The 16,068-nt window shown below is 48.5% G+C and overlaps 1 protein-coding gene across 3 annotated transcripts in view; it reads left to right on the top strand.

Moving 5' to 3' along the window:
- The window catches only part of LOC122543886 (pyruvate carboxylase, mitochondrial-like), a 931,966-nt gene that overhangs the window by 131,670 nt on the left and 784,228 nt on the right, over positions 1-16,068 (top strand). For all 3 annotated transcript variants that reach the window (XM_087983758.1, XM_087983759.1, XM_087983757.1), the window contains one exon: positions 14,503-14,621. In XM_087983758.1, coding sequence (XP_087839884.1) covers positions 14,503-14,621 — 119 coding nt within the window. The remainder of the gene's footprint in view (positions 1-14,502; positions 14,622-16,068) is intronic.

Genomic DNA, 16,068 nt, shown 5'->3' with positions numbered 1-16,068 from the left:
CATCAGAACGTTCATACAGTTGCTTTCCACGGCGTCTGAACTGAAATATTGTTTGCATCATTTTCCATTTTTGTGGAATTTCTTCGCGGGATGTGGACGCCATTGGCCAGCGTTGTATTTATTATCCATTCCTAATTACCCAGCAGGCAGTTAAGAATCAGCCACGTTGCTATGGATCCAGAGCCCAAGGTTAACCCTTGTTGCTTTGTTAAAACTCTCTCAATGGTCCACCAAGTCCTCATGATTTTCAATTCCTGACCATTAACCCGTCACGAGTTGGTGCCATTGATAACATTGAGAAGAGTTAGTGGACGAGACTACAAACACAACTGCTTGTTGGAGAGAACTGCTTCTGTTTGTATATTCCAGTTTTACATTGCTTTTCATGACTCTTTGAGTGATATCTGACTTTAGGTGGCATTTATATTTACCTGATGCCTAGGTGATTGGAATGTTCTTTATGCTTTATCGCAAGATGGCTCAGTGGTTAACACTGCTGCCTCACGGTGCCAGGGACCTGGGTTTGATCCCACCCTCGGGGCAACTGTCTGTGTGCAATTTGCTCATTCTCCCCGTGTCTGTGTGGGTTTCCTCCGGGTGTTCCGGTTTCCTCCCACAATCCAAAGATGTGCAGGTCAGATGAATTGGCCATACTAAATTGCCCCATAGTGCCCAGGGATGTGCAGGTTAGGGTGGATTGCCCGTGCTAAATTACCCCATAGTGTCCAGGGATGTGGAGGTTAGGGTGGACTGGCCATGCTAAATTGTCCCATAGTGCCCAGAGATGTGCAGGTTAAGGTGGATTGGCCGTGCTAAATTGTCCCATAGTGCCCAGGGATGTGCAGGTTAGGGTGGATTGGCCGTGCTAAATTGTCCCATAGTGCTCAGGGATGTGCAGGTTAGGGTGGAGTGGCCATGCTAAATTGCCCCATAGTGCCCAGGGATGTGTAGGTTAGGGTGGATTGGCCGTGCTAAATTGTCCCATAGTGCCCAGGGATGTGCAGGTTAGGGTGGATTGGCCGTGCTAAATTGTCCCATAGTGCCCAGGGATGTGCCAGTTAGGTGCATTAGTCAGGGGTAAATGTAAGTAAATAGGATAGAGGAGTGGGTTACTTTTCGGAGGGTCGGTGTGGACTTGTTGGGCCAAATGGCCTGTTGCAAACTGTAGGGAATCTAATCTTAAAAAAACATAAAAAACTTTTAAATCTATTTATTGCCTTGAAAAGGCCATATCAGGCACTTTTAGTGAGTGATCAAAGCATCTAAATAGTTTGTCTAACCCTCTGAGGTTCAGGGCTGGAAGTTATATTGGCTTGTCGATGTCCTGGAGTTTTGGAATGCAGGGAATGCTGGGAATAAATAGAGACTTTCCGATATCTGAGCAGGTCTGTTTTATAAACAATTGCACATGCATGTATTAATCATGGGATCACTGAATTTTTGTCATATTGGAAAAAAAGGGTTTATTTTTGCAAAGTTGCCCTTTCCTTGTCTCCTTTATTTCCCAACCATTTGGGGATTAAGACTTTTTTGTTCATGTTTTGGGGTCCCTCCTAATGTGAAGTCCTAACCTATAACTTGCTCAGCTCATGTCTCAGTCCCCATTCCTGATGGGCTCCGGCCCGAAACGTCGATTCTTCTGCTCCTCGGACGCCGCCTGACCTGCTGTGCTTTTCCAGCAACACACTCTCGACTCTGATCTCCAGCATCTGCAGTCCTCAGTGACTCCCTCATGTCTCTGTCTGGCTGCAGTAAATAGAGCACAGGTTGCTACATTGTGCGGATCCCATTGGGTTTTGTAGAGCCGGAGCAGGCAATGCCTTTCCTCAGTCAAAAAATCTCAAAACCAGGTTATAGTCCAACAGGGTTATTTGGAAGTACTAGTGCTCGGAGTGCTGTTCCTTCATCAGGTAGCTGTGGAGCGGGATCATAAGACACAGAATTTATAGCAAAAGATCTCAGTGTTATGCATCTGAAACGATATATTGAACAAACCTAGATTGCTGTCTCTGACACTGAGATCTTCTGCTATAAATTCTGTGTCTTATGATCCTGCTCCACAGTTATGTGATGAAGGAGCAGCGCTCCGAAAGCTAGTGCTTCCACATAAACCTGTTGGACTATAACCTGGTGTTGTGTGAGTTGTAACTTTGTCCACCCCAGTCCAACACCAGCACCTCCACATTATGGCTTCCCTCAGTCAGCCATCGAACAGTGAATATTTTTTCACATAATCTTTATGTTATAGAGTAATAGTCAAAGAGTCATACAACATGGAAACACCTTTCAGTTCCACCAGTCCATGCCGACCAGAATCCCAAACCAATCTAGTCCCACCTGCCTGCACTTGGCCCATATCCCTCCAAACATTTCCTATTCATGTACTTATCCAAATGTCTTTTAAACATTGTAACTGCACCCACATCCATCGCTTCCTCTGGAAGTTCATTCCACACACAAACCATTCTCTGTTTTAAAAAAAAAAGTTGTCCCTTATGTATTTTTAAAAATCTTTCTCCTCTCACCTTCAAAATATGCTCCCTAGTCTTAAAATCCCCCACTTTACGGAAAAGACACCATATCTATACCCCTCATAATTTTATAAACATCTAGAAGTTCACCCCTCAACCCCTCCAGTGAAAAAGATCCCAGTCTCTAACAGAATCCGTACAGTGTGGAAACAGGCCCTTCAGTCCAACAAGTCCTCACCGACTCTCTGAAGAGTAACCTACGCAGACCCATTCCCTGACATTTACCCTTGACTAGGGCACCTAACCTACACATTCCTGATTTAGCACAGTCAATACACCTAACCTCACATGTTTAGATTGTGGGAGGAAACGGGAGCAAACCCATGCAGATACTGTGAGAATGTGCAAACTCCACACAGACAGTCGCCCAATGCTGGAATCAAACCCAGGTCCCTGGTGCTGTGAGGCAGCAGTGCTGACCATTGAGCCACCGTGTTCTCCTTCTAACTCAAACCCTCCATTCCTGGCAACATCCTGGTAAATCTCTTCTGAACCCCCTCCACCTTAATAATATCAGTCCAGTGTCAGGACGACTAGAACTGCACACAGCACTCCAGAAGAGGCCTGACCAACGTCCTGCCCAATCTCAAATTAACATCCCAACTCATATACTCAAAAGGCCTGAGCAATGCAGGCAAGCATGGTAAATAGGAGAAAGTGAGGACTGCAGAGCTGGAGATCAGAGCTTAAAAATGTGTTGCTGGAAAAGCGCAGCAGGTCAGGCAGCATCAAAGGAGAAGGAGAATCGATGTTTCGGGCATAAGCCCTTCAGGAATGAGGAGGGTGTGCCAAGCAGGCTAAGATAAAAGGTAGGGAGAAGGGACTTGGGTGAGGGGCGTTGGGAATGCGATAGGTGGAAGGAGGTTAAGGTGAGGGTGATAGGCTGGAGAGGGGGTGGGGGCGGAGAGGTCGGGAAGAAGATTGCAGGTCAAGAAGGCGGTGGGACTGAGTCTGAGGGCTGGAACTGAGAAAAGGTGGGGGGAGGGGAAATGAGGAAGCTGGAGAAATCCGCATTCATCATTCATTCCCTGTGGCTGGAGGGTTCCTAGGCGGAAGATGAGTCGCTCTTCCTCCAGGCGTCGTGTTGCCATGGTCTGGCGATGGAGGCCAAGGACCTGCATGTCCTTGGTGGAGTGGGAGGGGGAGTTGTGTTGAGCCACGGGGTGGTTGGGTTGGTTGGTGCGGGTGTCCCAGAGGTGTTCTCTGAAACGTTCCGCAAGTAGGCGGCCTGTCTCCCCAATATATAGGAGGCCACATCGGGTGCAGCGGACACAGTAAATGATGTGTGTGGAGGTGCAGGTGAATTTGTGGCGGATATTGAAGGATCCCTTGGGGCCCTGGAGGGAAGTGAGGGGGGAGATGTGAGCGCAAGTTTTGCATTTCTTGCGGTTGCAGGGGAAGGTGCCGGGAGTGGAGGTTGGGTTGGTGGGGGGTGTGGATCTGACGAGGGAGTCACGGAGGGAGTGGTCTTTTCGGAACGCTGATAGGGGAGGGGAGGGAAATATATCCCTGGTGGTGGGGTCCGTTTGGAGGTGGCGGAAATGACAAAGGATGATACACTGTATATGGAGGTTGGTGGGGTGGTAGGTGAGGACCAGTGGGGTTCTGTCCTGGTGGCGATTGGAGGGGCGGGGCTAAAGGGCGGAGGAGCAGAAAGTGGAGGAGATGCGGTGGAGAGCATCGTCGACCACGTCTGGGGGGAAATTGCGGTCGTTAAAGAAGGAGGCCATCTGGGTTGTATGGTATTGGAACTGGTCCTCCTGGGAGCAGATGCGGCGGAGGTGAAGGAATTGGGAATATGGGATGGCGTTTTACCTAGATTACACTTCTTCCCACCCTGCCCCCTGTAAAAACTCAGTACCGCCTTCTTGACCTGCAATCTTCTTCCTGACCTCTCCGCCCCCACCCCCTCTCCGGCCTATCACCCTCACCTTAACCACCTTCCACCTATCGCATTCCCAACGCCCCTCCCACAAGTCCCCCCTCCCTACCTTTTATCTTAGCCTGCTTGGCACACCCTCCTCATTCCTGAAGAAGGGCTTATCCCCGAAACGTCGATTCTCCTCCTTTGATGCTGCCTGACCTGCTGCGCTTTTCCAGCAACACATTTTTAAGCATGGTAAATAACCTTCTTAACCTAGATAATCATCCTTGCCCTCTAATTTTGCCAGGAGGACAGTCCAAGCGAGGTTAAAGTCCATGTACAGAAAGGAAAATTACGACCAAAGGGTCTGTTTCAGTGCTGTATGACTCTGTAACGTTAAAAGCCAGTACAGTTGGCGGACTCTGACATGCTGGCCTGGCTTGACATGCGTACTTCAGAATGGAAGTCCAGTGTCACCACTCCATTCATCTTTTCTTTCCATACCAATTCCCCTTCTCTCCTGCATTAACTGTATTCAGAGAAGATGGTTCGGTCAGAGAGAAAATAATTCTACTCGGATCATAAGTACCTTGAAGTACGACGACTCGCCTTCTCTCTTGCGACCGCTTTTATTATTCATAATATGTGATTTGATAATTAAGAGATACTTGCCCTCTCCTTTCATTAATCTTTAATTAAATGTGTTAACTGAGGCTCAGAGGGTAATGTGCTGTCTTTCAGCTGGAAGTTAGAAAGTCATGACTTCCAAGTCGCACTCCAGAGGCGTGAGCACTCCAGTCCCGAGGGAGTACTTTCCACTTCAGCTGGCGTCTTTCACAAGAACATAACAGCTGGCGGCAGGAGTAGGTCCCTGTTCAGCCCCTTGAGCCTGCTCCGCCCTTTGATGCGATCATGGCTGATCACATGTCAGCCTCAACTCCCACTTCAGTGGGCGGCACGGTGGCACAGTGGTTAGCACTGCTGCCTCACAGCGCCAGAGACCCGGGTTCAATACCCGCCTCAGGCGACTGACTGTGTGGAGTTTGCACGTTCTCCCCGTGTCTGCGTGGGTTTCCTCCGGGTGCTCCGGTTTCCTCCCACAGTCCAAAGATGTACAGGTCAGGTGAATTGGCAATGCTAAATTGCCCGTAGTGTTAGGTAAGGGGTAAATGTAAATGTAGGGGTAGGGGTATGGGTGGGTTGCGCTTCGGCGGGGCGGTGTGGACTTGTTGGGCCGAAGGGCCTGTTTCCACATTGTAAGTAATCTAATCTAATCTTTCACGACTGCTGTCTGTAACCCTCCCGCCCATTGCTACTTAAAAAAATCTATCCGCTCCTTAAATTTAATCAATGTCCCAGCATCCACCACACTCTGGGAGAGTGACTTCCACAGGTTGACGAAGAAATTTCTCATAATCACCTCTCATTTTAAACGGGCCACCCCTTATCCGAACACGATGACCTCTCGTTCTCGATTGCCCCACGTGAGGAAGCATCTTCTCGATGCCAGCTTTGTCAATCTCCTTTAGTATCTTATTTACCTCAATTAGATCTCCTCTTCCAAACTCAAGAGTGTAGGCCACAGCTGCTGAAACTCCCTTCGTAAAACAAACCCCTCTACTCTAGAATCAATCTTGTGAACCTTGTCTGAACTGCCTCTGTTACAACTGCATCCTTCCCCGAATGAAGGGACAGAACTTGTACGCGGTGCTCCAACTACAGTCTCACCAATACCTGGTACAATTGCAGCAACACTCCCCCACTTGCATACTCTGTCCTTTAGCAGTGAATGCCATCATTTGTATTTTTGATTACCCACTATTCGTGTATACTAGTTTTCTGAAATTCATGCACAACAGCCACCCAGATCCCTCTACACCAGAGCACTCTGAAATTTCTCTCCGTTTACATAAGTTATCTTTCTATTATTCTGACCATTTTGTGACTGTGACCCCCTAGTTTGAGTCTCCCCTTAAGGTATTCAAACCTGTCAAACCTCTCAGAATGTGTTCTGTTTCAGTAAGTGCATCGCTCATTCCTCAAAGCTCTAACGGCCGTCGGCCCAAGCCGCTCAATGCTTCCTTATAAAACAAACCCCTTCCTCGATGATTGAGCGTTTTCGGAAGTTCCTGCAATGCAAAGTATATCTCTCCTCAGCAACATTTTACCATTAACAGGGATGGATGAAGAAGCACTTTTCTCTGAGTGTTGAGAGTCTTCCTCAAAAGGAAGCAGATGCAGAATCTAAAAAATATTTCTAAGACTCAGGCAGATAGATTCTTCATTACCAAGGGATAATCATGATTTGGAGATGCCGGTGTTGGACTGGGGTGGACAAAGTTAAAAAATCACACAACACCAGGTTATAGTCCAACAGGTTTAGCATTCGGAGCGACGCCTGAGAACCACCTGATGAAGGAGCGATGCTCTGAAAGCTCGTGTGCTTCCAATTAAACCTGTTGGACTATAACCTGGTGTTGTGTGATTTTTAAAAGGGATAATCAAGGGTGTGCAGGCTCAGAGAGCTGAGGTTGAAATCAGATTAGTCATGATCTTTATTGAATGTCTTAGCAGATTCGAGGGCTGAATGGCCTGTATCTAGCTTGGCATGGTCCAGTGTGATAATACAAAGCTGAGTTGGACAATAAACTGTGAGGACAGCGCAAAAAGAGGAGGTGGTGGCAACATTGGATTCGTAAAAGGGCAGACTATTTGTGTAAAGAGGGGAGGTGATGGCGTATTGGTATTATCACCAGAGTAGTAATCAGGCGGACTGTTTACATAAAGAGAGGAGGTGGTGCGATGTTGGTACTATCCCTGGATTAGTAAGCAGGCGGATAGCTCCTGTGCACATCCCACTGTGTTTGCTGTTTATGAAAATCCTCAAAGGTGATTTGCCACAGCCAGGCCCCCTCCTGTGATTGGAGACGTCGCTGTAACTTCACCAGCAACCTGCCCTTGCTCGCCTTGGTCCCCTTCAGATCTTAGCTGTCATTAAAAACTTGGAACCCCGCTATTCCTGCAATGTTTTTGTGTAATCTACGGTGAAGGGTTACAAAATATTTGCTCAATGACTCGAAGGGACCCCCTGTTTACTTTTGCTCGTCTCTTCCTCCTAATGAACCTGCAACAGTTTGTGCGTTCTGATTTTGTTTATTCTAGTTTACTGTCACATTCTGCTTCCTTCCTTTTTATCCATCTGTTGTATTCAAATCGCTGCCACCAATTGCTCCCTTTCAGAAATATTTCATTGGATGCCCTAAAGTTGCGGAAGTTGCCATGATAGTGCAAGTCTGTGTTTTGGTTGTAGAGTCATAGAGTTAAACAACATGGAAACGGATGTTCTATGTACTGTGGACTGGATTAACTAATCCATAGAACGTAGAACTGTACAGGACAGGAATGGTCCCTTTGGCCCACAATGTTGTGTTGAATATGACACGAAATTAAGCTAAACCCTTCTGCCTGCCCTTGGTTCATATCCCTTCATTCCTTGCACATTCATATGCTGACTTAAAATCCTATCTGCCTCCCCCACCACACCTAGCAGCACTTTCCAGACTCCTATCACACTCTGTGTAAAACACTTGCCCCTCACATCTTCTTTGAACTTTCTCCCTCTCACCTTAAATGCATGCCCTCTAGTATCAGACATTTCAACTCGAGGGGAAAAGGATTCTCACCATCAATCCTATCTATGCATCTCATAGTTTTATAGACGTCTATCAGCCCCTCAGCCTCTGCTGCTCCAGAGAAAGGAACCTGAGTTTTTTTGTCCCAACCTTTCCTTATGGCTCATAGCCTCTAATCCAGGCAATACCCTCTTCTGCACCCTCAACAAAGCCGCCACCACCTCCTTCCTATAATGGGGCAATGCTCTATGTGGAACATCATCCCAAACTGAATTAATCCCACCAATTTGACCCGAGCCCAAGCTTTTTCTATTCATGTATATATCCGAGTGTCTTTTAAACATTGCAATTGTATCTACGTCCACCACTTCCTCAGGAAGTTTGTTTCGCATGCGAACCACCCTCTGTGTAAAATATTTCTCATGTCTTTTTTAAATCTCTCTCCTCTTAGCTTAAGAATGTTCCCCCCCTAGTCTTGAAATCCCTCATCCTAGGGCAGAAGACACCTATCATTAATCCGATCTGTACCCCTTATGATTTTATAAATCTCTATAATGTCACCTCTCAACCTCCTACGCTTCAGGGAAAAAAAGTCCCAGCCTTTCTTTACAACTCAAACCTTCCATATCCAGCAACATCTTCTGAGCCCTCTCCAGCTTAATAATATCCTTCCTACATCTGGGCGACCAGAACTGGACTTAGTATTCCAGTCGACCTGTATTCCTGATGAAGGGGTTTTGCCCGAAACGTCGATTTTCCTGCTCCTGGGATGCTGCCTGGACTGCTGTGCTTTTCCAGCACTTCTCTAATCTAGACTCTGGTTTCCAGCATCTGCAGTCATTGTTTTTACATAGTATTCCAGAAGAGGCCTCACCAATGTCCTGTAAAACTTCAACATGACGTCCCAACTCCTATGTTCAAAGGACCGAGCAATGAAGGCAAGCGTGCTAAACACCTTCCTCACCAGCCTGTCTGTGTGCGAAGGAAACCTCAAAGAATTGTGTACCTGAGAGCCTAGGTTCCTCTGTTCTACAATGCTACCTAAGGCCCGACTGAGAATAAAAATCAGCTGGAACACAAGCACAAACTGCTGGTAAAACTCAGCAGCTCTGTCAGAAGGAGTCAGCAGGGTGGGGGCAGCACAGTGGCTCAGTGGTTAGCACTGCTGCCTCACAGTTCAATTCATGCAGCAGGCGACTGCGCCGAGTTTGCACGTTCTCCCTGTGTCTGCGTGGGGTTTCCTCCGGTTTCCTCCCACAATCCAAAGATGTGCAGGTTAGGGTGGATTGGCCGCGCTAAATTGCCCCATAGTGCCCAGGGATGTGCAGGTTAGGGTGGATTGACCGTGCTAAATTGTCCCTGTAGTGCCCAGGGATGTGCAGGTTAGGGTGGATTGGCCGTGTTAAATTACCCATAGTGCCCAGGGATGTGTAGGTTAGGGTGGATTGGCTGTGCTAAATTGTCCCATAGTGCCCAGGGATGTGCAGGTTAGGGTGGATTGGCTGTGCTAAATTGTCCCATAGTGCCCAGGGATGTGCAGGTTAGGGTGGATTGGCCGTGCTAAATTGTCCCTGTAGTGCCCAGGGATGTGCAGGTTAGGGTGGATTGGCCATGCTAAATTGTCCCATAGTGCCCAGGGATGTGCAGGTTAGGGTGGATTGGCTGTGCTAAATTGTCCATAGTGCCCAGGCATGTGCAGGTTAGGGTGGATAGGCTGTGCTAAATTGTCCCATAGTGCCCAGGGATGTGTAAGTTAGGGTGGATTGGCTGTGCTAAATTACCCATAGTGCCCAGGGATGTGCAGGTTAGGTACGTTGGTCTGAGGTTAATGTAGGGTAGGGGAATGGGTGTAAGTCGGTTACTCTTCGGAGGGTCGGTGTGGACTTGTTGGGCCAAAGGGCCTGTTTACAGGCTGTAGGCATTCTGGGTGAGCAGATATGTGGAGACGGAGCCCAGAGAAAACGAGAGGCAAAAAGCTGGGCATTCGAAGGGATGGTTGATGGTAAGCCAAGATCAGCTGGTTGAGGTAGCATTGGGCATGATGTATCTGCAATGTGTTAAATGCCGAGGGAACGTAGATGGTGAAATTCTAATGCACAGCTGATGGCCTGTTAATTTTCTGGTGATGAATGCTTCGAGTAGTAATTGGGATTGTCCACCGTTTAATGTCACATTTGCTGGTGCACCATCTCTGCAGGGGTCTGTCTAATTGGCCCATTTTTTCTCTTGGCAAAACGTAAGTAATGGCTATTGAACAAAACTGCCACTTGTGTGTGTCTAATTGTAACAAATAATTTGTTTCGGCTTCGCAGCCCTGTTGGGTGGAATCATTGCTGTTTTCATGTTCTCTGCATTATAAGGCATCACGTCCAGCCAGTGTTGTTCCATTACATGCATTGCCTGCAGTGTGAGGGCTGTCTCTGCTGATCAATCGAGTATTTTCTGCCTCAGTGTCTCTCCAGTATAGTATTCTGCACATCTGCTGTCCTGCGCCCCACTGTACCAAGATGCGAGCTCTCTTTTAGAGTGGGTGAGGTTTGGGGCTGCGCTGTGGCTCAGTGGCTTACAGCACCAGGGACCCAGATTTCGATTCCACCCTCGGCAGACTGTCTGTGCGGAGTTTACACATTCTCCCTGTGTCTGCGTGCGTTTCTGCTGGGTGCTCTGGTTTCCTCCCACAGTTCAAAGATGTGCAGGTTAGGATGGTTTGGCCATTCTAAATTGCCCATAGTGCCCAGGGATGTGCAGGTTAGGATGGTTTGGCCATGTTAAATTGTCCCATAGTGTTCAGGGATGTGCAGGTTAGGGTGGTTTGGCCATGCTAAATTGTCCCATAGTGTTCAGGGATGTGCAGGTTAGGGTGGTTTGGCCATGTTAAATTGTCCCATAGTGTCCAGTAATGTGCAGGTTAGGATGGTATGGCCATGTTAAATTGTCCCATAGTGTTCAGGGATGTGCAGGTTAGGGTGGTTTGGCCGTGCTAAATTGTCCCATAGTGCCCAGGGATGTGCAGGTTAGGATGGTTTGGCCATGTTAAATTGTCCCATAGTGTTCAGGGATGTGCAGGTTAGGGTGGTTTGGCCATGCTAAATTGTCCCATAGTGTTCAGGGATGTGCAGGTTAGGGTGGTTTGGCCATGTTAAATTGTCCCATAGTGTCCAGTAATGTGCAGGTTAGGATGGTATGGCCATGTTAAATTGTCCCATAGTGTTCAGGGATGTGCAGGTTAGGGTGGTTTGGCCATGCTAAATTGTCCCATAGTGTCCAGGGATGTGCAGGGTAGGGTGGGTTGGCCGTGCTAAATTGTCCCGTAGTGCCCAGGGATGTGCAGGTTAGGGTGGATTGGCCGTGCTAAATTGTCCCATAGTGCCCAGGGATGTGCAGGTTAGGGTGGTTTGGCCACGCTAAATTGTCCCATAGTGTCCAGGGATGTGCAGGTTAGGATGGTTTGGCCGTGCTAAATTGTCCCATAGTGCCCAGGGATGTGCAGGTTAGGATGGTTTGGCCATGTTAAATTGTCCCATAGTGTTCAGGGATGTGCAGGTTAGGGTGGTTTGGCCATGCTAAATTGTCCCATAGTGTTCAGGGATGTGCAGGTTAGGGTGGTTTGGCCATGTTAAATTGTCCCATAGTGTCCAGTAATGTGCAGGTTAGGATGGTATGGCCATGTTAAATTGTCCCATAGTGTTCAGGGATGTGCAGGTTAGGGTGGTTTGGCCGTGCTAAATTGTCCCATAGTGTCCAGGAATGTGCAGGTTAGGATGGTTTGGCCGTGCTAAATTGTCCCATAGTGCCCAGGGATGTGCAGGTTAGGGTGGTTTGGCCATGCTAAATTGTCCCATAGTGTCCAGGGATGTGCAGGGTAGGGTGGTTTGGCCATGCTAAATTGTCCCATAGTGTCCAGGGATGTGCAGGTTAGGATGGTTTGGCCGTGCTAAATTGTCCCATAGTGCCCAGGGATGTGCTGGTTAGGGTGGTTTGGCCATGCTAAATTGTCCCATAGTGCGCAGGGATGTGCAGGTTAGGGTGGTTTGGCCATGCTAAATTGTCCCATAGTGTTCAGGGATGTGCAGGTTAGGGTGGTTTGGCCATGCTAAATTGTCCCATAGTGTTCAGGGATGTGCAGGTTAGGGTGGTTTGGCCATGTTAAATTGTCCCATAGTGTCCAGTAATGTGCAGGTTAGGATGGTATGGCCATGTTAAATTGTCCCATAGTGTTCAGGGATGTGCAGGTTAGGGTGGTTTGGCCGTGCTAAATTGTCCCATAGTGTCCTGGGATGTGCAGGTTAGGATGGTTTGGCCGTGCTAAATTGTCCCATAGCGTCCTGGGATGTGCAGGTTAGGATGGTTTGGCCATGCTAAATTGTCACATAGTGTCCAGGGATGTGCAGGTTAGGGTGGATTGGCCGTGCTAAATTGTCCCATAGTGCCCAGGGATGTGCAGGTTAGGGTGGTTTGGCCGTGCTAAATTGTCCCATAGTGCCCAGGGATGTGCAGGTTAGGGTGGTTTGGCCGTGCTAAATTGTCCCATAGTGCCCAGGGATGTGCAGCTTAGGGTGGATTGGGCGTGCTAAATTGTCCCATAGTGCCCAGGGATGTGCAGGTTAGGGTGGTTTGGCCGTACTAAATTGTCCCATTGTGCCCAGGGATGTGCAGGTTAGGGTGGTTTGGCCGTGCTAAATTGTCCCATAGTGTCCTGGGATGTGCAGGTTAGGGTGGTTTGGCCGTGCTAAATTGTCCCATAGTGCCCAGGGATGTGCAGGTTAGGATGGTTTGGCCATGCAAAATTGTCCCATAGTGCCCAGGGATGTGCAGGTTAGGATGGTTTGGCCATGCTAAATTGTCCCATAGTGCCCAGGGATGTGCAGGTTAGGGTGGTTTGGCCGTGCTAAATTGTCCCATAGTGCCCAGGGATGTGCAGGTTAGGGTGGTTTGGCCGTGCTAAATTGTCCCATAGTGCCCAGGGATGTGCAGATTAGGATGGTTTGGCCATGCTAAATTGTTCCATAGTGCCCAGGGATGTGCAGGTTAGGGTGGTTTGGCCGTGCTAAATTGTCCCATAGTGTTCAGGGATGTGCAGGTTAGGGTGGTTTGGCCGTGCTAAATTGTCCCATAGTGTTCAGGGATGTGCAGGTTAGGGTGGTTTGGCCGTGCTAAATTGTCCCATAGTGCCCAGGGATGTGCAGGTTAGGGTGGATTGGCTGTGCTAAATTGTCCCATAGTGCCCAGGGATGTGCAGGTTAGGGTGGATTGGCTGTGCTAAATTGTCCCATAGTGCCCAGGGATGTGCAGTCCAGGTGGGTTAACCATGGGAAATGTGGGGTTACATGGATAGGGTGGGGGGGGGGGCGTTGGCGCTGGCGCTGCTGTTCTGAGTGGGATGCTCTTCGGAGGGTCATTGCAGACTCGAGGGGCCGAATGGCCTCTTTCTGCACTGTAGGGATCCTGCGGTCGTTCAGCGAATTGTTCCAGGTCAGAAGGACCTCCACGATGAGGGTAGATTGGAGAAACTGAGGGTAGTTCCCCTGGGAGTAAAAGTTTGAATAGAGGTCAGACCAAGGCGTTCAAAATTGCGAGGAGTCCGGACAACGTAGATGGGGAGAAGCTGTTTCCATTGGCAGAGGGGTCAAGCAACCGAGTGAACTGGGAGAAGATATGACAGCGATGTGAGGGAAAACTGTTTATGCAGCAATTGGTGAGGTTTCCCATCAAGAGGGGCAAACCGTGTTGAGTCTTTCTGAAGGATATTGAACAGTTGTCACATGAGAAGAGGTTTGGAGGATGTTGGGGACGAGGTCTGCAGGGCTGGCTAAGCTGCTCCTTCAGAAAGTTGGCACACAGTTCGAGGGGGCCAAATGGTTTTGTCCTGAGCTGCAGTCACTCTATGAATCTCTGTTGGTGATGCATTGATCAGAAGGGAGAAAGTGGGAACAGGACTGAGTTGGGTGGCATGGAGACTCAGTGGTTAGCACTGCTGCCTCACAGCACCAAGGTCCCAAGTTCGATTTCAGCCTCAGGTGAATGTCTGTGGGGAGTTTGCACATTCTCCCCGTGACTGTGTGGGTTTCCTCAAGGTGCTCCGGTTTCCTCCCACAGTCCAAAGATGTGCAGGTTAGGGTGAATTGCCAGGCTAAATTACCCAGAGAGTTCGGTGCATTCGTCAGAGGGAAATGGGTCTGGGTGGGTTACTCTTTGGAGGGTCGGTGTGGACTGGTTGGGCCGAAGGGCCTGTTTCCACACTGTAGGGAATCTAATCTAATCAGCCATGGTCATACTGAATGGGACATCAGGATCATAGGGCTGAATGGTCTCCTCCTGCTCCTATTTACTTTGTTTTGTGTTTTTTGATGCTTGTAAGAAGGTGGCTTTGCAAAGAGAAATTGCAAATGGAGGGCAGTACTGGCCTGAAGTGCTGTGTGACCTATTCCTGTGTATCTCATTGCTTTTCATGTTCTTTCAATTCCTCCCTGCTCAGGTGGGTTATGAGAACGCTGGCACAGTGGAATTTCTTGTCGACAAGCAAGACAAGTACTTTTTCATCGAGGTCAACTCCAGGCTGCAAGTGGAGCACACCGTGACTGAAGAAATCACTGAGTAAGTGGTTCACCGCTAATTAATGGTAATGGGGAAGTCTGCAGGCGTTTCAGGCGGAGTTAATGAGGTGACTGCATCACCAGGAGCCACTTGAGGGAATAGATTCTGTGATCACAGTGCAGCTACATGAACACAATCAACTGCTGCTCATTGCTCCTGGGAAATTTCTACATGTAAAACGCTGCTGTTGTTGGCGGTCGTTTCTCCCTTTTTCTCCTTGTGTGCTCTCTTTTTAATGGGAGAGGGATGATTGCCAACAGGCACAATGGACTCGCGCAAATGCTGCACCCCCCCCCGGCCCCCCCCCCCCCAGTTTAAATACCAAACACTCGATTGTATTCGATGCTCTATCTCTGATGTCTTCCGTCCCCATCCAATGAGTTTGGTCTTTAGCTTTGGAAGTGAATACAGCTACACTCATCCTCTTGCAACGAATGGCGCTATCTTACTGGTCGCTTTTGTGTGTGTGTGTCTGTGTGTGTTCTCTTGTTAGACTTAATAAGCAACTTCTATAAATGTCAAAGGAACCCACTCACTGGGAACACCCAGCCATTTCCACATGAACCTGTCACCAGCTTGCCTCCTCAGAGGTCAGCTTGACCCAGGTTTTGCAGGTCAGATCCTCGAGGAGGCTTTGTTGGTTTGTGTCTTGTTATTTGGTTTATTGTTGTCACATGTGCCGAGGTACAATGAAAAGTTTTGTTTTGTGTGCCGTGCAAGCAGACCATACCATACAAAGTGCATCAGGGTAATAGAACAGAGCGAGGAATACAATGTTACAGCTTCAGAGGTGATTAGATTAGATTCTCTACAGTGTGGAAACAGGCCCTTCAGCCCAACAAGTCCACACCGCCCCTCCGAAGAGAAACCCACCCAGACCCATTCCCCTACCCTATATTTACCCCTGACTAACACACCTAACACTACGGTCAATTTAGCACGGCCAATTCACCTGACCTGCACATCTTTGGATTGTGGGAGGAAATCGGACCACCCGAGGAAATTCATGCAGACACGGGGAGAACGTGCAAACTCCACACAGACAGGCGGGCATCCAACCTGGGTCCCTGGTGCTATGAGGCAGCATGGCTAACCACTGAGCCACTGTGCCACCCCCATAAGGTGCACAAAGAATAGGACCAACATTAAATATAAAATTGATGAAGGGCTTTTACCCGAAACGTCGATTTCGCTGCTCCTTAGATGCTGCCTGAACTGCTGTGCCCTTCCAGCACCACTAATCCAGAATCTGGTTTCCAGCATCTGCGGTCATTGTTTTTACCTCGTAAAATTTGAGGGGTCCATTCAGCAGTCTAACAACAGTGGGGAAGAAGCTGTTCTTGAATCTGTCAGTCGGTGCGAATAAGCTTATGTATCTTCTGCCAAACGGAAGAGGTTGGAAGAGATTACAACTGGGGTTGGAGGGGTCTTTGATGATGTCGGCTGT

This window comes from Chiloscyllium plagiosum, unplaced genomic scaffold (genome assembly GCF_037043375.1).
Source record: "Chiloscyllium plagiosum isolate Xiang-an unplaced genomic scaffold, Cpla_swu_hap1 HiC_scaffold_46, whole genome shotgun sequence".
Classification (NCBI taxonomy): Eukaryota; Metazoa; Chordata; class Chondrichthyes; order Orectolobiformes; family Hemiscylliidae; genus Chiloscyllium; species Chiloscyllium plagiosum.
The sequence above is the reverse complement of the archived record's forward strand: the minus strand, read 5'-3'. Positions and strand labels throughout refer to the sequence as shown.